Source organism: Vicia villosa, linkage group LG2 (genome assembly GCF_029867415.1).
Source record: "Vicia villosa cultivar HV-30 ecotype Madison, WI linkage group LG2, Vvil1.0, whole genome shotgun sequence".
In the NCBI taxonomy this organism is placed as follows: domain Eukaryota; kingdom Viridiplantae; phylum Streptophyta; class Magnoliopsida; order Fabales; family Fabaceae; genus Vicia; species Vicia villosa.
Genome location: NC_081181.1, coordinates 226,385,485 through 226,412,714, shown reverse-complemented (window position 1 = coordinate 226,412,714; position 27,230 = coordinate 226,385,485). Strand labels below are relative to the sequence as shown.

Here is a 27,230-nt window from a genome sequence, read left to right as displayed (position 1 = left end):
TAACCATCGTGTGACGAAACACATATCCAAGTCAATGTGTGAAATTTATGCATAGTGAAATTTGATTTTAATAGGGGTATATCCAAAAATTAGAATCTGAATTGATTTTTTTTTTTTACAAAGTTGAAGGTGTTTCTCTATTGAAATTATTTTGTTATAAAATGAGTGTCCGAATTTCAATTTCCAGAAGCTACAAAGGACATTAACTATTCAACTATTATTTTGTTTTAGATCATCGAATTTATCATGTCAATTTAATTTGATAAACTCCCGTATAGTCCTGTTTAATTTTGACAAGCCTCTAAACCAACCATGAATGTAATTGATCGTTTCAATTTGTTCTTTCAAGTATTATACAACAGGTAAACGACTCCAACTAGCAAAATATTCCATTTAGCATCATTTTCAAACTACCAAACTTTGTGAAGTGTAACACCATTACCATGTACATTCTATGTATGTACCACTCTAGCAAAATCATCACTAATCATCATTGTCATGTCGTTTGAAGCAGTACATCCAAAGAGAATTCAATGTTACTATCCTCTTTTGCTCCGGCTACTAGGACTGGATACACTTTTCGAACCAGGAGATTCACCTGAACCCGGTGAGTTTCTCTGACGAGGAGACAAATTTCCTTGTTGTGTAGGAGATGCAATTCGACGGGGAGATCCCACACTTGCTTCAGTCCCTCTAGACATAGACGCCTCCACCTCCATACTCTTGGCTTCTTCACTCAGAACTGCTAACTGTAAGTCAAAAACATGGGCAAGAATCAGTGAAGATGGTTAAACAAATGTTAGCGCTGGAAAAACCAGAAATCTCAAATTTGCTGGGTACATGATAGAAGAAGAGGCTAGCCAACTTAGTGCTGATTTTTCAGAACCTAAATTAAGGCCTTCTATAAATAAAAGTAACAGAGTTTGAAATACAATTTCAGAGGATAAATTAAGGCCTTATAGAAACTGACAATATGGTCCAAGAAAATCAATTAGAGTGCAACTTAGAAAAAATGATATATATACCCGAAATTCATTCTCCCTGAGTCGATCTTGAAGTGCGTTTATTGCAGGACTTAAACTGTATCAAAAAGAAGTAATTCTTTAATGAAAGAACAAACCAAGAAAAAGAAGAGATAAAACAAATGGACATCTTGCTCTGACCAATATTCAATCAACTTGCATAAGGAAGCCTGATAAGTAGAAGTGTGGTGTATGAAAGTGAGTGGATGTGTTTTCCCGTCCCTACAAAGTACAAACAAATGGCATGGGAAATTAGGAACATTTCAATACAGCTGATATCAAATTCAATAAATTCAATGCTTTAATCTAACCCAAAAAGAATGTTTCATTAAAATTTCATATATGCACTAAGTGAGTGTATATAGTTTATCAAATATCACCTTGTATTTTGTAAGATGGCCTGATTATATGCGGTCCGCTCCTCTTCAAACAGTACATGTTGCAGATCCGTGTATGATGATAGTGGTGAATCAAGGTTGACAAGAGACAAAGATGGCAAAACATAGAGGGGGATTTCTTTTCTTACAAACTCTGCACCACTGCCACCAAACACGTGTTATTTTGAAACCCAAAAAGTTGGACTCAGAAAAGATTAGACGTGGTATAACTGAACAGTCATAATACAACAGAATACAGAAAAATGAAATTCTCCTTTTTATATTTAAGGGCTTTTCTACAGTAATAACTTCCATTTGTCATTCAAAATCTAACTAACAAATATGTCAAGCGCACACAGAATTCCTGTCTCTCAGCACGAGTATATTTCTTAATGAAAAATTTACAGTGTAGTGTTGTTATAGACATGTCATATAGCTTGGTGGAACAATGTAACTGTTCCTAAGAAAGCTTCATATGCAAAGGTAGTAGAATCAGACTGAGGAGCATAGAGGGGAACTTAAGACAGGTTAGAGATTATGTTCATACATGCATGTGACAATTTTTACAATAAGAACGGATATCAGGGCCCTCCCCTTACTCTTTCTAATTTACGTCTCCAATGGCAAGTACATTACAGCTATCCAGACATTTAACCCTCAGTCCCCTGGGGTTAGGCTTTAGATGCAAAACAGCAGCCACCATGCTACATTATGTGGAAGGGGACAAGATAAATCCAAATTCTAAAAACATGCTTTAATTGTTGGTTGGATAAACAACAAAGTGGTCAAGTACATACTCATCTAAATTCTATACCTCGTGTCCAAATTTGAACGGTGCATAGCTTCCTGCATACTTTCTGACATATCCATGGGATCATCAACTCCGGTGGTGTCTGAATTGGTGAGAAGATAGTTTCCAGCATCTTTTCTACTCTCCTGATAGTTGGCATCAGCATTAGCGAAGAAACTCCCCAATTCTAAAGATCTCCCCCCACCCTAGCAAAAAATTTGGTTACATAAACTCTAACACACACACACACACACAAAACCTAATTATTTTTATCCTGGACAGAAAATTACAAGCACAATTATACAGGTAGGGCAGCCATAAGGGACTGAACTCATCTCCACAAGATCAACCTCACCCGCTGTATAAACAAAAGATGTATAACAAAGCCAGTATAATAGGAAAAATTGTCTTAACCAGTTAACCTTGAATATGAGTTTCACTCAGAAAAATATAGATTAGAAAGTGTCAAGGGTTGTTTTGTTCAGCAAACACTCAGCCCCTACAGCTGGTATAGGCTGCAACATGTTCTGAAATTGTGTGTTCAACTGTAATCTAGATTTTCAAACTGTTGTCTATTCTTCAACCATAAAATGCTATCCACAGGGTGTTAAATCTATTTGATATAAGATAATGTATACCTTACTAGTACCCGCATTTCTTGAATCGCCAGTGTCTTGCTCTGAATTATCTGCCTTGAAGTTAGACCTTGTTGGTACATTCTCTGAGGTACTTGGTGATGAATCAATATTAATAATGGAGCTTCTATTTACAGGAGACAGTGGTACGGGTCTTAACATGTTATTCTGCTTCCCATCAGATGACTGGAAAGCAATTACTTGAATTCTCCCTACCTGTAAACAGTTACAGTTCACAGCTATTTGTTGTTAAATTTGGTGAGCATATAGAATACAAGTCTCACAATGATCATGTGTTCGTGACCAACCTTGGTTGCATCTTCATTGTAACAAGAAAAAATCAACCCAATAAACCCAGAATCAAGAAGTTGATACAATCCCTGAGTCCGCACATCTACAAAATAATAAAGATGCTCATTGTATACTGTTGCTTTGAATTAAACATAAATGGATAGAGAAAAAAGATAAGTTGTCATTTAAAAAAAAAAACTTTGTTGTATCCTTTCTACTCCAACTCTATAACAATCTTAGTGTCAAAAGTTACTAAAGGGGTACATGTATGCAGACATATCCAAGACTTTTGAGGGAGAGGAGGTGCCATTAAAAGTCCAGAGTGCATACACATGTATGATTAGCGAGAACATCTTTACAAAATTAAATTTAAAGTCGGATAAAAAAATCCTTTCAACTTAATTCATGGAGGTCTCTGGGAACTTAACTTACTGTTCATATATGATCAGAACTGAAAAACTATATAAGAAAACCTCATATATTTTCGATCTCTAGCATCAGTAAACATTGTATCATATACCTTAAATACAAAAAGTGAGAAGTATATATAGAAGATATAGGAAAATGGTAGTTGCATGTGGTGTGAGGCAAAGTGCTCAAGTTGAGCCAGTCAGAGAAGTTACATTAGAACCCATGGTATTATTCTGTGGTTTTTGGAGAGGTGTATGTGGTGCATATGAATAAGTAACCACATGTAACTATTAAATACCATACTACCAGTCACAGATGTGTCAATAATTTGTTTATTTCAATAAAATTACACGTGCACTAGAAAATGTGCAGTCTTCATATAATTTCTCAGTCAAATGATAGGTAACCCCCATTGTTATTGAGTTAGTTAGCGAGTGAGATAATAAACAATAAATAATAGGAAAGAAAACTTAGAGTTTGTTTTAGTTTTGGATAGGAATTTAGTGAGAGATAACGCGGTCTCTCAAATACTTTGAATGTAATAGGTTTTTTAATGATAAACAGTAAACACCATTTTCATATATATTTTTATCTATTTCCTATTACCAATTCTCTCATGTCTCAAGTCCACACTAATAATATTCCGCTATAAGAGATAAAATACAATATAACATCTTCCATTTCACAAATGCTGACACATGACTCAGTAATTTCAGTTATCCACTCCAAACAAGAACAACTTAAACAATAAAACATAATATTAATCACACAAAAAAAAAAAAATCAAACAATGAGAAATGGGTTGCCCAAAAGTACTTACCAACATGTGAAGGCAAAACAGTAATATGAGGGTGTGAATGGTACCATCCTATCACCCTGGTTATTCTTCCAGTTGAAACAGTCATTCTGTGCTATGAAGTTAAAGAAACAAACAAACAACCATGGCAGTCCTTAAACATCACCAAGAACAGCAAATTATCAAAAAACAAATAGCATTGCAAACTTAAACCAACGCACAAAACCGATTTTAGATCTAATATGCAATATCACGATGTACAAAGATTCATAAGAAAAAGGATATATCAGCAAGAGCTGAAGCAGCAGCCAACTGTTCAGGTTTAGTTTCAACGCGATCTTTTCTCCGATCGGACCTTGTTTGAGGAGACGCTCCCCATATCAATGCAGTCACAGCCCCATTCTTCGAATGCTAAATCAACAAATTAACGAACTCAATTCAACATTGTGAAGCAAATTGGGGAAAATAAAAATCAAGAACTTAACGAATTCAATTCAACATTGAGGAAAATAAAAATCAAGACTTTAACGAATTCAATTCAACATTGTGAAGCAAATTGGGGAAAACGAAAATCAAGAACTTGATGAGAAAGAAACGATTATACCTCGATGTCGCCAAGGAGAAGACCCATGATCTCTTCCGATTCAGTGGTGAATCCATGAGTTGCGCAAGTTAACCAAACTTCTTCAGACATTTTCACGCTTGTGAGAGCCATTTTCGCTCGAAATTTCAAATTCGTTGAAAAACCCTCAAAACCCTAAAATCGCATTCTCTTCGATTTCTTTGTGTATTTATTCTTTTCGATGTTTGTTTGTTTCCCTCTCGCTTCTTTCCTCAACTTCAACTGTCAAGTCAAGAGAACTAAGCAATTAGTGTTAATCTTTGCCCTAATCTTACTTCCATCTGCTAATTAAATACTCCCTCCAATCACAATTAGCCAAAATAATTACTTATGCGAATTAAAAAAAATAAAATTTCATTAATTTTTTTATTTCATGTACAATTAAAATAAAATTTATTATAATATCTTTAGTTATATTTGATGAATCAACTACCAATAGGGGTGTTCGCGGTGCGGTTTGGGCGGTTTTTACTTAAAAAATCATCCGAACCGCAGGAGAAAAAAGTGTGCGGTTTGGTTTGGTTCGGTTGGCTTTTAGAAATAAAACCGAACCAAACCAAACCAAACCAATGCGGTTTGGATTGGTTCGGTTGGTTCGGTTTTTTGACAAAAATTTATTGAGCCATATATATATATATATATATATATATATATATATATATATATATATATATATATATATATATATATATATATATATATATATATATATATATATATATATGACAACATAATTTTATATTTAGTCATTTATGCGTTATCAATTAACAACGAAATTCATCATATTTGGATAACAACTCTCCATTTAATATACAAAAATAAGATTAGATAAAAGTGGAATAAAAAACATAAAATAGTAGCATAAAACAATATCAAAAACATTATATTGAAATAGAAGAAAAAAAGATGAAAGATTAAAGGAGATGAAAAAGAAAGAGTAGAAGAGAAGAGTGATTATATAAGAAGAGGAACATTAAAAACGTAATTGGAAGAGAGAACAACGTAATTGGAAGAGAGAACAGTAGAATAAAAATAATAATATAAAAAAGAAAGAACTTAAGTGATGAAAGTCTAGAAAAGAAGAGGTGATATGTACTTGGAAAGGAAGATGAGAAGAAGGCGCAATACCGCTAGGAGAGATTTGAGAAGACTTAAAGTGAAACCTTAAGTGTGGGGAAGAGAAAACCATTTGAAATCATAAAGCTAAGGTATAATATGTTTGAGTTTAGGTTGGATATAGGTTAAGTGAAGTTTGGAGATTGTAACATAATGCGGTTTGGTTCGGTTTGGTTTGGTTTGTAAAACTCAAACCGCAAACCAAACCAAACCGCGCGGTTTGTTAAAAAATGGCCCAAACACATCCGAACCAAATGCGGTTTTTTGCGGTTTCGGTTTGGTTTGGTTCGGTTTTGCGGTTTTCTATTGGGCCGGTTTGGTTTTGAACACCCCTAACTACCAACAATAAATGCTTTTGAATTAAATTAAAATCATATTAGTAATATTAATTAGTCTAAAAATTGGCTTTTGTTTATAATGACCAAAATTTAATGTCAGTTTTTTATTATAATAGTGACCATAGAGAGTAAATTATATTATAAATTAACTTTTTTAAAGAATTTTGTTTATGTAGATAAAAAATAGATATTTAAATTTTCTAACTTATATAAAAATGCGAGTGTTTAAAAGATGATACATTATGGAACAATAATGAATAAGTGTATATTCGAATTTAATGTGAATTTGATGAAATTAAGATGAACTATTCATAAAGGTTATTATTTGAACATGTAGTTTGCAACAAAACCAAATATAAGTTTTGAATCTTTGACGAAATTATGATATAATTACGAAAGGATCAAATATATTGGGGTTAGATGCATTTCATTAGAGATATAATTGTAATGGTGAAAATTCAACTGATGTGATTATTAAATATGTGTTTTAACAAATTTAAGTTGGGTTTGCTAATAATTCAAGTTAATGGTTGATTGGATAATTATTTGTTTATGATTCCCTTCTCAAACTTTCAAGAATCGTGGTGGAAAATTGTTGATGGATGGTAGAATAAAGTTTGAAGTTTTAAATATGATAGTTTAGAACATTGTGAATTGGAGTAAGAATGTCCTGGTGATGAGATTAGAATGTTTTTTGGGTTCAATTTAATTAGTTTGTAATGACAGTTAATTTTAGGACTATTCATGGTATAGTTTATTAAAAAAATTGAATAGAACCGAATCAAACCAGAGTAAAAATTCACTTAAACCGAATCGTTTTTATTTACTCATAACTAAAAAGAACCATAATAAAGTAAATTTTTTATCCCAGTAGGTTATGATAGTTATTCTATAACTGTTCATGGTATAGTTCATTGAAAAAACTGAATTGAACTGAATCGAATCAAATCACAATAAAAGTTCACTTACACCAAACCATTTCAATTTATTCATAACTAAATCAAACCATAATAAAGTAATTTTTTTATCTTAGATAAAAAAATAGTTATTTGAATTTCTTAACTATTTAGAAATGTGTATGTTTGAAAGATAATGCATTTGAAAAACAATTGATCAAATATATATTTGAATTTAATGTGAATTTGATGAAATCACGATAAATTATTGATAAAATTATTATTTATACATGCAAGTTTTACTAATGATTTAATGTTATTCTACATCAGAGTAAAAGTTTATAATTATAGGTTCTTTATTACCTTGTTTAGAATGGGAGAAATTGAATTTTGCAGCAAAATCAAATATAAACTTTAAATCTTGGACAAAATCGTGATATTGTTATGAAGTGATCAAACATATTAGTTTTAGATGTATTTCATTAGATAAGATTGAAATGGTGAAATTAATGTGGTTAATATTCACATCAGTAAATTCAATTGATAAGATTATCACTATGATAAGGTTAGAATTCTGCAGCTAAATCTATTAGGGTTTCACCATTGAACACACACAAGGAAAAGTAACGTAAAAACAAGAAAGAGAAATAAAAGTCTGATTTCATATATCTTTTCATAAGCCACTCTTACAATATAAATACTAGGGTTAGAAGAAGACTAGACTAATGGGCCTAAGCCACTTGGAGGAATATAAAACTTAATGGGCCTAAGCCACTTGAAGAATAAAACTTAATTTAACTAACTAATGAATGTAGTCTTTTAGCCATGCTGACTTCCTCATGATTCGTTTGGGCCTAACACTACTTTCCGGCCCAGCAAAAACCTTGTCCACAAGGTTGTCTTCACGGTTAGGCCCATGTGTCTTCTCAAGATTAGGGTTTGATGGGGAATGTGAAGGAGCAGAGTTAATAGTGGGACCACGCGGTATTGGGAAACTGTTGGCTGGTAAGACAGGTGGGATACAGCTGGTGCGTGACGTGTTGGATGGGGAGGCAGAGAAAGGTGTCCGTTGCAAATCCAACGGTGTACAAGATGCATTGGGTTGCATGTACTTGTCTCGAGCCATGTGTACTTGAGTTCCCAAGGTACACGGGTTGTCATTAACCGATGCAGAAAGAGAGTTGTGTTTCATAAGTGTCTCCGTTGGAACTTTTCCTCTTCCTTCCTCAGAGTTCATTGCATTTTCCCCTTCCTTTCCATATACTTCCATTGTTTCTGTAGTATTTTTCTGTAGAACTTCGTCTTCTCTTTCGTCCAAAGCAACTCGGCTAGTTTGGTAAGGTGTTTGCTCTCTCTCTGTTGATGAAACGATTTGTTCCTCCTCAAATCTCTGATTTGTGATCGATTGTGCATGTGTTTCAGGAACTGAGTCAAGTGGAAGAGGAAGAAAATCGAGAGAAGGGTTCGATCCATGGTATCTGCGGAGCTGTGAGACATGGATTACCGGATGGATCTTGGACGACGGTGGGAGATCCAGCTTGTACGATACCATCCCGATTCGGCGCAACACCTTGAAGGGGCCGAAGTAACGAGGTGACAACTTTTGCGACGTGCGTTTCGTTACCGAGGTCTGTCGATACGGTTGTAAACGAAGCAAAACCAGTGTTCCCTCTTCAAAGGTACAGTGTACTCGTTTCTTGTTAGCTTGTTCCGTCATGATGGTTTTGCTTCTGTTTAAGTTAGCCTTCACAGTCTCTAAAATTTCTTGTCGAGTTGTTAACATTGAGTCAACTGAAGAGTGTTCTGACAATCCTTTTGTATAATCTATGAGAGTAGGTGGAGGTCTACCGTAAAGTGCTTCGAAAGGAGTCATGCCTGTCATACCCCAATTTTTGACCTAAGATACCACCTCATATCATTTGCATATGCATCATTTGCATCTCTAACAAGTTGCATAGCTTGTGTTTGTTACTTGTGACTCAGCAGGATTTAATCAGGAAATCACTCATCAGTACAAGTAACAATCAATTAGGGCTTTGTTCTCCCTTCATTTCAAGTGAATTATCTTCATCAACAATCAACATTTGGTCCTCAGAGATTCATTTCAACAAACTCAACAGCTTTGAATCGACTGAATTAGGGTTTTGACTGAAGACAGCATGCTCTTGACTTTTGCTCAGAATTTGACCTAATGACTTGGGACATGACCTCAAAACCCCAAGTACATCATTTTGACCTAATCCATTGGCTCAGAACATCTCCTATACAAAGATTGATCAGACAAATCCTCAGAATTAAAGTTTTGAACTATCAGGGACTGAAATCAGGGATCACATTTGGGAAACCCTAAAAATCCCCAGGAAGTCACTCAAAGGTTTCAATCATCTTCAAATAAAGTGCGCCATTTCCATTTGTGTGATTCAAGAGTTTTGATTGAAATCTATTTCAAGATTTTGGCCTATGGATTCGTCATGGTAAAGAAAATTGTTTCTTATGGATTATTTGAAAGTTGGTACAAGTTTGAAACAATTCATGGAAATTTCACCGAAATTGCAAGAAATATCTTTTAGTCCATTTGTTGAAAGATTATTTCAAGTATGGTTTTAAACCATAAATTCAAGAATTAAAAGTTCATTGGTGCAAGAACATTCTTCACATTACTTCAAGGATTTTTCCATTCAAGAAGTTCTAAATTTCAAATGCATTACAAGTGGACTTTATCCAAAATTCAAGAATTACAAAATTCCATTCATTTGCAAGAATACAAAGTTTCATTCATACAAAGTTGGAATTACAAGGAAAAGAAAAAATAAAACTTCAAATGCAATTCTTGAATTCTTCAAGTCTTCATTCTTCAAGATCAAATTTCTTCATGCTTTCATCAAGAATGCTCATGTCACATGAAAAAAAGAAACAAAAAGGGGTGAGATTAGCAAAAAAAAGTTCAATAAAATATTCAAAAGCCCAAAATGATTCAAGACAAAAAAAAGAGGGATCAAAGAGAGATTTTTATTCCACTTGCATGATTCATATCATAAGAAATATCTTTGGATAATGACATAAGGAATATATTCTTATTCTTGCAATCATGAAGAATATTCTTATTCTTATTCTCATTCTTGAGATGACCATAACCTCCCAATCAAGTTTCTTAATTCCTTACAAATCCCTAAACTTTGCCTATAAATAGGAAGTTCTCCCTTTGCAACAAAGCACACCAAAGCTACTATACTACTAGCTTTCTCACTTCTCTCTTTTCATAATTTTCAAAGTTCCATAGTTTGAAAAAGGGTAAAGAAATAGTTCATACCTTGGTGGAAGGTTTCCACTTGAAGATCATCTTCAAGTCTCCTTAATATCCAAAGAGGTGTTATGGCATCACCTTCATCAAAAGCCTACAACAAAAAGCAAAGGTGTTAGGAGAATTGTTAGTGACAATTCAAAATTGTTACAATTAACAATTCTAAAATTGTTAGTAACCAAGTTACCATTCAAGGCTGTTAACAACTAGCAACAAGCATAAGGTTCAAAGATTCAGTAACAACAACAGTTGCAATAACTACGTCATCGAAGGTTCTTGCTCACCTGCAATCAAAACACCGATGCTGCAAGCAATTCAGCATCACAACAAGAGATTCACAGCATAATTTCCAGAAACAGAATCGATACATACCTTCAACAATGATCCGGCGAAAATCTCCTCGCCGTAGGTAAGTCATCTACACTCTCGGTCTTAAAATTATTGTTGCTGTGAACTTTAGCTTTCCTGTAAACATAAAAATCACCAGAAAATCAACTTCAACATTTCAACAGATTCATCATAAAAATCGCACAGAACCATGTGTAATTTTTTCTTAGCTTTAGGTTCGTATGTTTGATTGAGTCTGAATACGAATAATCGTGGTAGTAAGTTTGGGGTTTAACCGAATAATTCATGTTCCTACTACGATTAAGAGCTGAGTTAAAAAGAAACATACCTGGACTTTTGTTCTCTTCCATGGCCGCCGTGAGCTCCTCCACGCCTTCATAACTTCCACCATCGTTCTAGTTTGTTGAGAGACCACGAGAGGAAGAGAGAACCGCGACGGTAAGGACGGTTGAGATAGAACCGCGAAAGTGAGCTTAAGTTACTGTCTTCTACCGAGAGAACCCGCGAGAGAGAAAGATTGCTTGGTTGTTGTTGTTCATCTCGCGAGCAAAACGAAAGAGAGAGAGAGTGATCATGAGAGAGGCCAAGAGCAAGAAGGGGGTCGTTTCGTTGTTGTTGATCGTTGCGAGAGGGGAGAAAGTTTGTCCTCCTAATTTTGTTTTCTTTCAGAAACGTGAGGGAGAGGAGATAGAGGCGTTGCCTCTTTTGCTGTTTAGGGTTTCATAAAACCCAGCCTTGGTTTACTAGTAGCATGGGCGGATCTGGGTCACACTGACCCGACCCGGTCCGGCCCAGCTTCTTTTTTTTTTAATTTATTTTCAGTTCTATATCACTTTGGGCCTGCACCCGCAATCCAGATTCCACACCTCTGGCCCAAACATTAGTTTTTTACTATTTTCTTTTAGTTTTCTTTGAGAAAATTGTTCATAAAAAAAGACTTAATGTTTTAATTAGATATAGGATTTTAATTTCTTTTCTAATCCTTATTTTAGATACATATTTTTATTTATGTTTCTAATTATTTTCTTCTTCTCATAAAAAACAACAAAAAAATATATTAGATGCATATTTTAGTTTATGTTTTCTAATTATTTTCTCTTTTCATAAAAAAATCACAAAAATATCTTGTTTTAGAATTAATTTTCTTTTGAATTTAATATTTTCATGTTATCTTGTGTAGTTAATCATTTAAATTTCTATTTGATTATTATTGCACATCACTTGAATTTTCTCACTTCATCCAAGACTTCGAGATTATTTCTCTGTTGTCTTTTGGATTTGTCTGTTTTGTTTGGTCTTCCATTTGCTGCAGCAGTCCCTAAACAATTACTGGATGATCAAAGAATGCTGTAAGCTGTGAACTTATCTGACGTTCTTTTCTGCTGGTGTGGATGCCTAACATCTGAAGATCAAGGTAACACCTCAAACTCAGAAAATCTGATTTCTCATTCTTCGAGGTAAGCCTAAAACTCAATCAACTGTTTTCACAACAGTAATCAATTCACTTTCAAATCATCCATTGTTTTTCAAAACAGTGGGGCCTCTCGAATATTAGAGAGTATAAGACCCACTCTTTTTTTCCTTTTACAGTTTTTCTTTGTACAGAAAACTTTTTCAAAACAATACTTTTCAAACTGTTTTTAAAACAATAAATCTCACATCTTTTTTTTCCAGAACCATCCACCCTGTTTTATGAAAATAAAACAGGGGCCTCTCGAATATTAGAGAGTGTAAGTCCCATTTCTTTTCTTTTTGTACAGTTTTTCTTCAAACAGAATAAACTTTTCAAACAAATCTTCAAGCAGTTTTTCAAAAGCGAAACCTCGCGTCTGTAAATAAAAACAATCAACCATGTTTTGTAAATAAAACACGGGCCTCCACGTAGGTATAAGTCCCAAGCCCTTTTGTACATACCCATTCCTGCACATGAAATTAGGTATTTCATTGTACACACACCGTTTTGTACATATCTCAATCAATTTGATTTTTAACTTTGAATAACAAACCAAAAATGAAGGTTTCTTTAAATCTTCCCAAAAATACCATGGGCCTCCATGTAGGTATAAGTCTCAAGCCCTTGTAAAAACCTGTTTACATAGCTTTGAATAAACTCAAGTGGACCTCTCCCCGAGTGTGAGTCCCGAGCCCCGTGTATACAAATGGATCATGCTTACAGGTATATTTCCTTCATAAACTCCATTATATACACACACTTTGTCATATATATAATTGTTCATGTTTGTTCATATTTGTTCATACTTGTTCATGTTTGTTCATATGTGTGATATGTGTGCTTGTTCAACTTAGTACAACACTAGGTTCCCCATAGCCTCCTATTGGGCTTCGTGCAAAGAATCTCCACTAGTTTAGGTTAGGACATAGAGTATGGTTTCCCGGTGAAATCGCTCTAAGAGCTCAGACCAACTATACCATGCCTCCCCTTGGGCTTTGTACAAACGAGTGACCCTCCCATAGCCTCCTCTTGGGCTTACAATGCAAGGACCCTGGATTGTCCCTCCCATAGCCTCCTCTTGGCCTTACAATGCAAGGACCCTCGGATAGCCTCCTCTTGGGCTTCGTACAAGGACCCACGGGCTTCTTATAAGCATCCCCAATATCCAAATCAAAAAACCCTAGGAGATTAGACATTTATCATCTCTATGATAGGAGTATCTCTTCTATATCATCACAAACAATCAATCAATCAAACTTTTTTGCCACAAGGCTGGCTAATCAATCAAACTTCTTTTTGCCACAAGGCTGGCTAATCAATCAAACCGTTTTGCCACCGTACTGGCTGATTAATCAAAGTTTTTGTCACAAGGCTGACTTCATTGAAACTTTTGCCACGAGGCTGGCTGATTAATCAAAACTTTTTGTCACAAGGCTGACTTCATTGAAAGTTTTTGCCACAAGGCTGGTTAAACAAACAAAAATATCTTTATCATTCTAAGCACCCTAAGTGGCATGGCCCCGGGCTTATAATGAAAAGATTTTCAAACAAAAATCAAACAGATGTATGTGATGATATAGATTAGATACATCGAACATTTAGATGACATTTGTCTCTTATCCTTTGCTTCCACTAGCATAAGTGGGAACTACGATTGCTCTGACTTTCTCAACATCCCTTTGAGAATACGTAGGCACAAGGTCGATCCTTGGCGAGCAAAACAAAACTTCTCCCTCAAACCATTCAAACCTTAGCACCCGTAGACCCCGAGCTACAGATGCTCTGATTCCCTCTAAGGGATATGTATGCAGAGGATCGCGATGATCTTTGCGAGCATAATCAAACAAACACCTTAGGTCCCACCTATTTCACAAGAACCTCCACCCTAACAAAGGAATGAATAAAGCAAAGAAACCTATAGAGTACTATAGATACGTTGGGTGCTAATACATTCCCTTCGTATAACCAACCCTCTTACCCAAGATCTCCCCCCACTTTTAGGTTATTGCAACTTTTTTCCTTTTCCTCTTTTGGAAACAATAAAAAGTTTGGTCCGTACAAAAGAAAAATCATTTTTTGAGCACTCGAGCCCAAAGAAGGCATCAGGTGTCTCATCCCGAAAAAAGACAAACGATTTTTCCCCGCGACAGAAAAAATGGCGACTTCACTGGGGACCATCTTTTTATTGTTTCCAAAGGAAGGGTTAATTCTATTTTATTTTTTCATTTCATTTTTTGTTATATGTGTGGTTCTGGTTCTGTTACTTGCGTGGTTCTGTTACAAGTGATACATTATGGACAAATCCTAACCCGGATTAAGTACACATAAGAAATTAGGTGGAGGGTATAGTCATGTGCAGGCGCACTTGAGAATCCTTCCGCTCAGTGGAGGTTCCTTGTTGGTAATATATGTTTAGCATGTTTCGTAGCAAAGACATTATTACTTTCATTGAACTGTAGAAGCTGAGAGACCGTAGAACCCCAACCCATCCTGGCCTTATTAGGTTGTGGTGCAGAAACTATTCAGGTGAAGACTTGGATTAGTTGTCATGCGGAGAACCACACTCAGACGAGTTTTTCTTGAGAATATTACTGGCTCATGAGTTTAATTGTGGAAGGCCGGTAATATCCGAAAGAAAAATGTAGACTCTGACGTATCAGTAGAACATGTTGTGCAGGTGATTAACTAGAACTATCCCATTTTTGGTTCTCTGACCTCATGCTCGTGACTTTGGACCTGTGAACTTATGCGTTACCATGTTTGTGTTACTATGTTTGTATACCATGTTTGTAGTACCATGTTAGTGTTACCATGTTTGAACTACCATGTTTGCTTTACCACGTTTGAATATGTGGCATCCATGCATCCATGCATTCATACATTCATTAGAAAACCCATCTTTTTCCAAAAAAAAAAACATGATTTTTCCAAAAATTTTTAGAGAATTTTCTTTGCAAACATTATAGGATTAAGTTATGGAAAAAAGGTATACCAAAAAGTACGGTTTCAAAGCGCCTGATGTAGAAAGACTGATAGAGTTAGCATCTTTTGTGCAAGATCCTTGTAATTTTAGGAAAAGTTATGGAAAGCTTTTGCCTATCTTGAACACTCATGTTGATGAAGGACTTCTCAAGACTCTGGTTCAGTTCTATGATCCCGTCTACCGGTGTTTTACCTTTCCAGACTACCAGTTGGTACCAACCTTGGAAGAATATGCCAATCTTTTAGGTATTCCTGTGTCTGACAAGATACCCTTCAATGGTTTGGAAGCCATTCCTAAGTCACACGTCATTGCAGCAAGTATCCACATGAAAAAGTCTGAAGTAGAGAGTAATTGGACTACCAAAGGAAACCTCCCGGGGTTAACTTCACACTTCCTGGTAAAGAAAGCCTTTGATTTCATCGAAACTGGTAGCATGATAGCTTTTGAAGCTACACTAGCCTTGCTCATCTATGGGTTGGTTCTGTTTCCCAATATCGACAACTTTGTTGATATCAATGCCATAAAGATCTTTCTGATTGGAAATCCTGTTCCGACTTTGTTTGGTGACATGTATTTCTCTATCCATCATAGGAATCGCCAAGGCGGTGGAATCATTGTTTGTTGTGCACCTCTGTTGTTCAAATGGATTGTTTCACACTTACCTCAGTCTCCTATTTTCACAGAAAACCGAGAAGGCTTGCGTTGGCCTCGAAGACTTATGTCTCTTACTAATAATGATATCCGTTGGTACACCTTGGCTCGCTGTGGTACAGAAACCATTGATAGTTGTGGAGAGTTCGCCAACGTACCCCTCATTGGTACGCAAGGAGGAATTAACTACAATCCGGTCCTAGCCCGACGACAACTCGGGTATGCAAATTCAGTTAAACCCATTGGTCCTACAGTGGAAGGCTACTTCTACCGAGAAGGGGATAATCCTAAAAGTTTGAAAGCGAGAATGGTGAGAGCTTGGTACGACGTCCGATGGAAAGAAAAAGGCGAGGAAAGAAATTGCATTGCCATGGACACCTACACTTGCTGGGTAAAGAAAAGAGCAAAAGAGTTCCAAATGCCTTATGCTTATGAAAAACCCATGTTTCCTGCAGTATCTCAACGACCCAACATTCCCACTATGGAGGAATACCAAGACACTTTGACCAAGATGAGGATAGAAAAAGATGCTTGGGAAGAAAAGTTTCGTAGAACTGATGTGGAAAATAGAAAGTTGAAGAAAAGAGTGAAAGATCACGAAGAAACTCTCTATTATCAAGATGGATGGCTCATGAGTAAAGATGAGAAGATTCGTCAGAAAGACGCTGCAATCAAGAGGTACATCAAAGAAAGCAAGAAGAATCTTGAAGGTTCAACAAGCAACGCTCCGACTCCTGATGATTGGAAGAATATTGTTGACAAGCTAAGGACTGAAAAGGCCGAATTGAAAGCTCGCTATGGGAAAGAAATCATGAAACTCAAGCTGCACAATGCATTTGGTTCTTCGTCTGATGAAGATGCTTAGGATTGTTTAGCCTTTAATTTATCATTTGCTTTTGTAAGGAGCTACGCTCCAATGTTGTAACATTTCCCATTGTTGTAATAAAAAAATAAAAAAAATGATGAATAAAAGATTTGTTTGTGTTCAAATGTTTGCAAGAAAATAATCTTTAAAATGTTTGGAAAAATCATAAATTTCTTTTACATGCATCATTCTGCATATCGAGTCTGTTGTCTAGAGTCTCATCTTTTGGATCTTTCTCCAATAGATCGTCAAGCTGTCGCGTCTCAAAGTTTCTCGACCGCGCTCGCAATCAGATCACAGATACAATACTCGTTCGAACAGAAGAAGAGTAATGGAACACTCTGAACAAGAGAATATTGAGCTCCGTGGTACAGTGACCACCCTTCAGGAAAAGTTGGAAAGTCTCACTACTCTGGTTGACTCCTTAATGGCCGCACAGAATCAGCCGCCGCCACCCAACAGTCAAGCAACGGTAACATCTGAAGTCACTACTCCAGTTTCTACAGTTGCGTTCGGTATTCCATCTTTCTCCATGCCAGAAGGTTGGGGCACGCCTTTCAGCTTTGGTACAGGATTCCGCCATAATTTCTCTGGGGTTCCAACATCCACAACTGAAGCGCCTGCTGCACAAAGTTCACTGTTCACTCCAAATCAGGGGGTAACTATTTCCCAAGTCACTATGGCACTTTCTCAGCCCACTATGACAGTTCCGACTCCTATGGTTCACACTATTCCTTATGGAGACAATGAGATTTATCATGATCAGGGTGATAGCACAAATCAGCGTAATCTTGTGGGAGATCTCCAAGAGCAGTTTAACAAGATTCAGCTGGAAGTCAAAGCTATTCGTGGAAAAGATTTGTTTGGAAAGAATGCCCAGGAGCTATGTTTGGTTCCCAGTGTACAGATACCAGCTAAGTTCAAGGTCCCAGACTTTGAGAAATACAAAGGAAGTTCTTGTCCACAAAGTCATCTTGTGATGTATGCCCGGAAGATGTCTACTTATGCAGATAATCATCAGTTGCTTATCCATTACTTTCAAGACAGTTTGACTGGTGCCGCACTGAAGTGGTACACAGGTTTGGATAGCACCAATATTCGAACATTCAATGACCTAGGTGAGGCCTTTGTCCGACAATACAAGTATAACTCGGATATGGCTCCAGACAGATATCAGCTTCGATCCATGGCTCAGAAGGACCATGAAACTTTCAAAGAATATGCCCAACGATGGAGAGAAACTGCTGCTCAGATTAATCCACCGTTAAAAGAGAAAGAGATGACAAAGATCTTCCTGAATACTCTCAGTCCGTTTTATTATGAACGCATGATTGCTAGTGCTCCAAGTGATTTCACCGAAATGGTAAACATGGGGATGCGTCTAGAAGAAGGAGTCCGAACCGGACGTCTAACTAAAGAAGGTGGATCTTCAAGCGGAACCAAAAAGTTCGGAAGTGGTTTCCCAAAGAAGAAGGAACAAAGTGTTGACATGGTATCCCAAGGAAAGCCAAGAGGAAATGTCAATCGTCAACGACAGGTAGCTGCTATCGCACCAGCCGTTAATACTGCACCGAATCCGGGTTTTACTCCGCAGTTTCAGCAACAGCCTCGACCACAGGTTCAACAGTTTAACAATAATCAGAACCGTGTACAAAGAGCTCCACAGTTTGATCCGATTCCAATGACCTACACAGAATTGTACCCTGCTTTGATTGAAAGAGGTCTTGTTCAAACTAAAGCACCACCACCCGTACCTGAGAAACTACCATGGTGGTACAAGGCTGAGGTCTCATGCCCTTATCATCAAGGAGCACCTGGCCATGATCTCGAGCATTGCATAGCTTTGAAACATGAAGTTCAGAGGTTGGTTAGATCTAATCTCCTCTCTTTCAGAAATTTGAATCCAAATGTGCAAGCAAATCCGCTGCCCAATCATGGAGGGCATGTTGTGAACATGGTGTATGGATGTCCTGGTCCGTACCGAGTCTATAATATCAACTTCTCAAGAGCCGATTTGGTACAAATGCACGCTACTCTCTGTCGAGGGCAGAATTTTCGCCAGCATCACTATGGTTCCTGTAGCATATGTTGTGTAGATCCTCACGGGTGTTCGATTATGAGAAGAGATCTCCAAGTACTGTTGGATAATGGTACTATTCAGATCTATAGAAATAGGAATGAAAATGAAGTTAACATGATAGGATGTTATCCGCATGAGCTTTTAGTCTCAGATATCAACTCGGAAATGCCTACAGTTAACGTCATCGTTCCTCATTTCAACATGCCTGAGCGCATGGAAGTTACTTATAACAAGCCAAAGGTTCCTGTTGCTCCTTTGATCATTTGTCTACCTGGACCTGTTCCTTATGACTCTGACAAGGCAGTTCCATACAACTACAATACTACAATGATAAAGAATGGACAGGAAGTTCCTTTGCCTACTCTTTCATCTGTCGTGAATATCGCCGATGTGAGTCGAGTAACAAGAAGTGGACGTGTGTACACTCCACTACCTCCGAAGCAGCCTGTTGCTCCGACAACTGGACAAAATCCTATCAATACACCAGTGGGAAATCCCGAGGAAACTCCTGTCAGTAATACAAACACTGATGTTGGTCAATCCAGTGGAACCAATGTCAATTCTGACTTTGACGAAATTTTGAAACTTATCAAAAGAAGTGAATATAAGATTGTGGATCAGCTTATGCAGACTCCTTCAAAGATCTCAATACTTTCATTGCTGTTAAATTCTGAAGCACACAGGGAAGCCCTGATGAGAGTCTTGGATCAAGCTTTTGTAGATCATGATGTGACTGTTGACCACTTTGATGGGATAATAGCCAACATAACAGCTTGTAACAATTTAAGCTTCTGTGATGAAGAACTCCCCGAGGAGGGCAGAAATCACAATCTTGCTTTGCACATTTCTATGAACTGTCAGTCAGACTCTTTGTCCAATGTATTGGTAGACACTGGATCTTCCTTGAATGTGATGCCAAAGACAACTCTTGCTCGCTTGTCTTACCAAGGAATGCCTATGAAATTCAGTGGTGTAGTAGTCAAAGCATTTGATGGATCGCGAAAATCTGTTATCGGCGAAGTCAACCTTCCCATGACAATTGGTCCACATACATTTCAAATCACTTTCCAGGTCATGGACATTCAAGCGGCTTATAGCTGTCTGCTAGGACGACCATGGATCCATGAAGCAGGGGCAGTAACTTCTACTCTCCATCAAAAGCTAAAGTTTGTAACAAATGGAAAATTGGTAACGATAAGTGGAGAACAAGCCTTGATGGTGAGTCATTTGTCCAATTTCTCTTTTATCAGTGCCGATGATGTGGAAGGAACTCAGTTCCAAGGTCTCTCTTTAGAAGACGAATCTTCCAAAAAGAAAGCATCGATATCTTCTTACAAAGAGGCGGTAAAAGTAGTGAAAGATGGAATTACCACTGGCTGGGGGCAAGTTGTGATCCCTACCAGGAATGAAACTAGAGCAGGTCTCGGATGTTCACCAACATTCTCAAACTGCACTAAGAAGGTTGAAACCCTTCGTCCGATCAAAGAAACATTCATTAGTGGAGGATTCCTTAATCCAATTCCTCAAGAGGTTAATGTCCTTATTGAAGAATGCATCGAAGAAGGTCTACCTGATCCTGAAGAAGAATGGAAATGTTATCTCAATGACTCAGGATACATATCTCAGGAAGAACCATATCCTCCTTCAGAGAAATCCAAAGGCGAAGAAACTGAGCCTGTTCCTGCAGAGGTCTGGGACACCTTGGGACAACCAAGTGGAAAATATGATTACATGGTGAAATACACTGCACCTGAAAGTTACAAGATTGCGATTGAGGATATTCAACCAACTGGATGGGGAGATTCCTTTGAATATAATGGTCAACCAGAAGAGGTTTATCAGCCCTGTCAATTTTCTCAGCAGCCTGAAATTACTGAAGATTTCGGATTCAATGCATCTGCCAAGATTAATAATCCTGATGATGGTTATTATCACATAAATGCCATTTTTGAAGATGATCCCGCAGTTGACTCAGAAAGTGTCGCTGACAATGAGTCTCTTCATCCTGAAGACTGGGAAATACATCCTGAAAATTCTGAAGATTGTGACTCGTCTTATGCTCTTCAAGAAGTAGAAGAAGACTGTTTCGACTCTACAAAGAACAAGGTTGACAAACCAGGACCTTCAAATCCTGCTCGACCAGCGGTCAATGTCAATACTGAAGATAATTCTGGGGAGAATTTTCCTGAATACATAATACACAGAGGAGTTCGTTGCTATTGGAAGGCTGTCGACGTTCCAAATGTTGTTCGCCGCTCAAAGTAATCACCTCGCTGTTATTTTGACCTCCTGCCTTGCCCAAAGCAGAGAGATGTTTTATAGGGCTTTGCTTTTAAATGTTCCGCCCAAATAACTTTGTGTATAGGGCTTTGTTTTAAAAGTTTCCCTCTTTGTCCCGCCCAAGACAAATGAGTTTGTGTTTAGGGCTTTGTTTCAAAAATGAATCATAAATAAAGTGTCATTTTGAATTCCCTACACTATGTGTTTTATTTTTTGCTTTTTTCTGGAAATGGTAATCCTAAAAAACCAAAATAAAAAAAAAACTTTTCAAAAAAAATCTGCATACACTCTTGCATTCATAAATTTTCTGAAATAAATATAAATCACATGTGCAGATTTACTATTGATAAACCCATTAAATGCAATAACCCTATGCCCTCTCCCAACTTTGAGTTTCCTGTGTTCGAAGCCGAAGAAGAGGAAGAAGAGGAGATCCCGGACGAGATCTCTCGATTACTTAAGCACGAGGAAAGAGCCATTCTGCCTCACAAAGAGCCTTTAGAAAAGATCAACTTGGGTTCTGAAGAAGACAAAAAAGAAGTGACCATTGGATCGCTGCTTGATGCTGATGTCAAGAGTAAGTTGACAGACCTTCTCAAAGAATATGTTGACGTGTTTGCCTGGTCCTACCAAGACATGCCTGGGTTGGATACCAATATTGTTCAGCATTACTTGCCATTAAAGCCAGAATGTCCGCCGGTTAAGCAGAAATTGCGAAGGACTCACCCTGATATGGCTAACAAGATCAAAGTGGAAGTTCAAAAGCAACTCGACGCAGGTTTTCTTGTCACCTCCGAGTATCCTCAATGGTTGGCCAACATAGTGCCAGTTCCAAAGAAGGATGGCAAAGTCAGAATGTGTGTTGACTACCGTGACTTGAACAAGGCCAGTCCAAAAGATGACTTTCCATTACCACGTATTGACATGTTGGTTGATAACACCGCTAAGTTCAACGTCTTTTCCTTCATGGACGGGTTCTCCGGTTATAATCAGATCAAGATGGCTCCTGAAGACATGGAGAAGACATCTTTCATCACCCCATGGGGTACCTTTTGCTACAAAGTGATTCCGTTCGGATTGAAGAATGCAGGCGCAACTTACCAAAGGGCAATGACTACTCTCTTTCATGACATGATGCATAAAGAAATAGAAGTTTACGTGGACGACATGAAAGCCAAGTCCAGCACAGAAGAAGAACATATCGAATACCTTTTGAAGTTGTTTCAACGATTAAGGAAATATCAGCTTCGCTTGAATCCTAACAAATGTACTTTTGGGGTTAGATCTGGAAAACTCTTAGGTTTCATTGTCAGCCAAAGAGGTATTGAAGTAGATCCCGACAAAGTCAGAGCTATTCAAGAGATGCCTGCACCAAAAACTGAAAAGCAAGTAAGAGGATTTCTCGGACGATTGAACTACATCTCCAGATTTATCTCTCAAATGACTGCTACTTGTGGGCCGATTTTCAAGCTTCTCCGCAAAAATCAAGGGGTTGTATGGACTGAAGATTGCCAGAAAGCGTTCGACAGTATCAAAGAGTACCTGTTAGAACCACCAATATTGATTCCTCCGGTTGAAGGAAGACCACTAATCATGTACCTTACTGTGTTAGAAGAATCCATGGGTTGTATGCTTGGACAGCAAGATGAAACCGGTAAGAAGGAGCATGCCATCTATTACTTGAGTAAGAAATTCACAGACTGTGAGTCTCGTTACTCCATGCTCGAAAAAACATGTTGTGCTTTGGCTTGGGCTTCAAAACGTCTCCGCCAATACATGATAAACAATACTACTTGGTTAATCTCCAAAATGGATCCGATCAAGTACGTCTTTGAAAAGCCTGCCTTAACAGGAAGGATTGCCCGATGGCAAATGCTGTTATCCGAATATGACATTGAGTACCGTGCTCAAAAAGCGGTCAAAGGAAGCATTCTCGCCGATCATTTGGCGCATCAACCAATTAATGAATATCAATCTCTCAAGCTTGACTTTCCTGACAAAGATGTCTTGTACTTGAAGATGAAAGATTGTGACGAACCGTTACCTGAAGAAGGTCCTGAACCTGGATCAAGATGGGGCCTAATTTTCGACGGAGCAGTAAACGCTTTTGGCAATGGAATTGGGGCAATCATCATCACTCCCAAGGGTACTCATATCCCGTTCTCCGCCAGATTACTATTTGATTGCACCAACAACATCGCAGAATATGAAGCTTGTATCATGGGTCTCGAAGAAGCCATTGACTTAAGGATCAAGATCCTAGACATATATGGAGATTCAGCCCTTGTGATCAACCAAATCAAAGACAAGTGGGAAACTTACCACCCTGGCTTGATTCCTTACAGAGATTATGCACGACGTCTGTTGACTTTCTTCAACAAGGTTGAATTGCATCATATACCTCGAGATCAGAATCGAATGGCAGACGCCTTGGCTACTCTATCTTCCATGTTCAAAGTCACTCATTGGAACGATATGCCTACAGTCAGAATCACGCGCCTTGAAAGGCCCGCTTATGTGTTTGCAACTGAAGCAGTCATCGATGATAAACCGTGGTTCCACGACATCAAACGCTTCCTTCAAACTCAAGAGTACCCACTTGGGGCATCAAACAAAGATAAGAAAACTCTAAGGAGACTTTCTGGCAGTTTCTTCCTGAACGGAGATGTGCTATACAAAAGAAACTTCGACATGGTTTTGCTCAGATGCGTGGATAGACACGAAGCAAACATGTTAATGCATGAAGTGCATGAAGGGTCCTTTGGAACTCATTCAAATGGGCATGCAATGTCCAAAAAGATCTTAAGAGCAGGATACTATTGGTTGACAATGGAATCTGACTGTTAGAAACACGTGAAGAGATGTCACAAGTGCCAGATCTACGCAGATAAGATCCATGTGCCACCGACTCTACTCAACGTTCTCTCATCTCCGTGGCCTTTTTCCATGTGGGGTATCGACATGATTGGAATGATCGAACCGAAAGCTTCAAACGGTTATCGTTTCATCTTGGTAGCAATTGATTACTTCACTAAATGGGTCGAAGCAGCATCTTACGCCAATGTTACAAGACAAGTGGTTGTGAGATTTATCAAGAATAACATCATTTGCCGATATGGTATTCCCAGCAAGATCATTACTGACAATGGTTCAAACTTGAACAACAAGATGATGAAAGAACTGTGTGAGGAATTCAAGATTGAGCATCATAACTCTTCTCCTTACAGACTAAAAATGAACGGCGCCGTCGAAGCTGCTAACAAGAACATTAAGAAGATCGTCCAGAAAATGGTCGTCACTTACAAAGACTGGCATGAAATGCTGCCATTTGCTTTACATGGGTACCGTACTTCAGTGCGTACTTCAACCGGGGCAACTCCCTTTTCTCTAGTATACGGCATGGAAGCTGTGCTCCCCGTAGAAGTTGAAATCCCATCAATGAGAGTCCTCATGGAGACTAAGTTATCAGAGGCTGAATGGTGTCAAAGCAGATACGATCAGTTGAACTTAATCGAAGAAAAACGTATGACTGCTCTATGCCATGGACAGTTATACCAAGCAAGAATGAAACAAGCTTTCAACAAAAAGGTTCGACCTCGTGAATTTCAAGAAGGCGACCTCGTGCTTAAAAAGATCTTGTCTTTTCAACCGGATTCTAGGGGAAAATGGTCTCCTAATTACGAAGGCCCGTATGTTGTCAAAAGAACATTTTCTGGCGGCGCCATGACTCTTGCAACCATGGATGGTGATGAACTCCCACATCCTGTGAATGCTGATGCAGTCAAGAAATACTTTGTCTAAAAAAAAATACAAAAGAACAGCTCGGTAAGTTGAAAACCCGCAAAGGGCGACTTAGGCAAAAATGAGCGTCTCGGTGGACTGAAAACCCGAAAGGGCGGTCCAGGCAAAAATTAGAGACAATAAACAGAAAAGAATTCATCCTGGTAGATTGAAAACCTGAAAGGGCAATCTAGGCAAAAATTAGGGATTTATGACAAAGTAACTGCATCAGTCCGTGCTTCGTCACCTGAGGAGTCTTTTCATCAAAGGATCTTCAATCAAATCATCTCCAATCTGAAGCGACAAGCACAGTTGGAACTCAAAGTTGTTAGGGGGAATAGTGGTTATTGCTTTCAATGTAGCCTTTTCCGCATAATTACCATTTCCAACTTTTGTAAATACTCTATGGAATCACGCCTTTAGCTGATTACCATCCTATTAAATAAATTTGAGCCTTGTGCCCATTTGCTTGCAATCTTTAATTTCTTTCAGCTTTCAAAATGACGCTTTAATTGTGTTATTTACTTTTGAAAAAAAAGGAAAAAAAGTTTTAAATGAATTTACTTCACTTTTCTTTTTCAAAATAAAAGCGAAATTTTCCTTTGAGTTGTGAACAACGGAAGGAACATCAGCAGTCGTCTCCATAGGATGAACAAAAGGATTCTCCCTGAAAATTGTTGAGACAACGGTATTCTTGTCCCAGAAAAGAATTCTTGAAGCAATTATCCCTCGAGGTAAAGAAGCTCTTCTATCCCCAGTGAAGAAGCTCTTCTATCCCCAGTGAAGAAGGTCTTTTATCCCTAGTGACGAAGATTTCCAATCTCCAGTGAAGAAGATCTTCCATCTCAGTAAAGATGCTTATCTTCCCCAGAGAAGTTTAAAACATGCAACACCATTCATCACCCGTGTTATCTACACCGTGTTGAAGAACATTTGCCAAGTATCTGGTTGTATTGCGACGTCGGTCCCTCTCCAGTATATACTCTTTTGTCTGTCAGTCTCGTCAGCATGCATGCTACATTCATGACATTCATCATTCATACATATTTGCATCATTTATGCATTCTTGCATTTTTCAATGTTTGCTTTAAAATCACTTGTTTAGGATATATCTATCCCAAAGAAAGAAAAAAAAAAGAGAGAAAGAAAAGAAAGAAAAACAAATATGGGCGTGTCATCTCTCCAGTAGGTTGTCACCCATAAGCAGAAAAGAACATATTCTTTCTCCAGTTCCCCACTGAGATCATTCCTCGTGGAAGAAGGTTTCTTTAGTTTCTCCTCTCAAAATAAAGGAGGAAATCCCCAGTTGAGTTCATTCCTCACGGGTACAAAATCTTGTTTGATTGTTTCTTTCAAATTCATTCTTGGTTAGAACCTTGTCTTTACCAAAGATTCAAGTTCCGATTCCTCAAACAGAGTCGTGAAAAACAGACAATAAGCAATAGCCTCATCATCTGAGCAGCTTATGTCTCTTTCAAAAGCTTTTTCCTCTCTAGGAAATCAATCACGAAGACCATTTGACAATCAGGGCCTTATTACTGTTCACAAGGCTAAATAACCAGTAATTTCCCTAGCAAAATCTCCAAGATCATTTTTATCACTTGGCTGATAATTGATCATGTCTTCAGAACCACTATCACGAGGCTGGTAGTCGGTAACCTTTTTGTTCTGGTTATATTATTCAACATGTCTATCACAAGGCTGATAGTCGGTAATATTAACCGAACCTTTGAAACTCTTTTTTACCTTGTCAAGTCTATCACCATGCTGGTAGTCGGTAACACAGTTTCATACCTTTTCACCTTCGCATTATTAAACAAGTCTATCCCCATGCAGATAGTCGATAATGTCGATTGGCAAGCTTTTCTTACAAAGCTATCATTCCCCGATGAAGCATACACTTGCATTCCCAAAAGACAAAAATGGATTCTCTTCCTTAAAACGGATTGAGACATCCTTCCCGATCTCTTTTCCCCAGTGGAGTCAGTTCTTGATATTCCCTCGGTAGAGATATCCTTGCATCATTCGCAATTTTGGTATCTTAGGTCCAAAATTCGCGTCTTCTGATATTTAAGTCTCTTCCACCCTATCAAAACGAAGATTTTCAATCTTCATGTCTCAGGTTGAAGAAACTTAAATAGGGGCATCTGTCATACCCCAATTTTTGACCTAAGATACCACCTCATATCATTTGC

General features: G+C 37.8%; 1 protein-coding gene across 2 annotated transcripts; it reads right to left on the bottom strand.

Annotated features, from left to right (window-relative positions):
• Positions 1–302: 302 nt before the first annotated feature.
• LOC131654096 (uncharacterized) lies at positions 303–5,186 on the bottom strand. 2 transcript variants are annotated; one of them, XM_058924513.1, is made up of 10 exons: positions 4,927–5,186; positions 4,608–4,733; positions 4,347–4,434; positions 3,133–3,218; positions 2,828–3,040; positions 2,214–2,395; positions 1,403–1,561; positions 1,164–1,244; positions 1,026–1,080; positions 303–749 (listed from the first exon to the last, which is right to left on the bottom strand). In XM_058924513.1, exons 1-10 carry the CDS (start codon positions 5,035–5,037, stop codon positions 540–542), a joined length of 1,311 nt encoding a protein of 436 aa, XP_058780496.1. In that variant the 5' UTR covers positions 5,038–5,186; the 3' UTR covers positions 303–539. The 2 variants fall into 2 exon arrangements, with proteins under 2 accessions (XP_058780496.1, XP_058780497.1); XM_058924514.1 differs by having other exon boundaries at positions 2,214–2,335; positions 4,927–5,185.
• Positions 5,187–27,230: the final 22,044 nt, after the last annotated feature.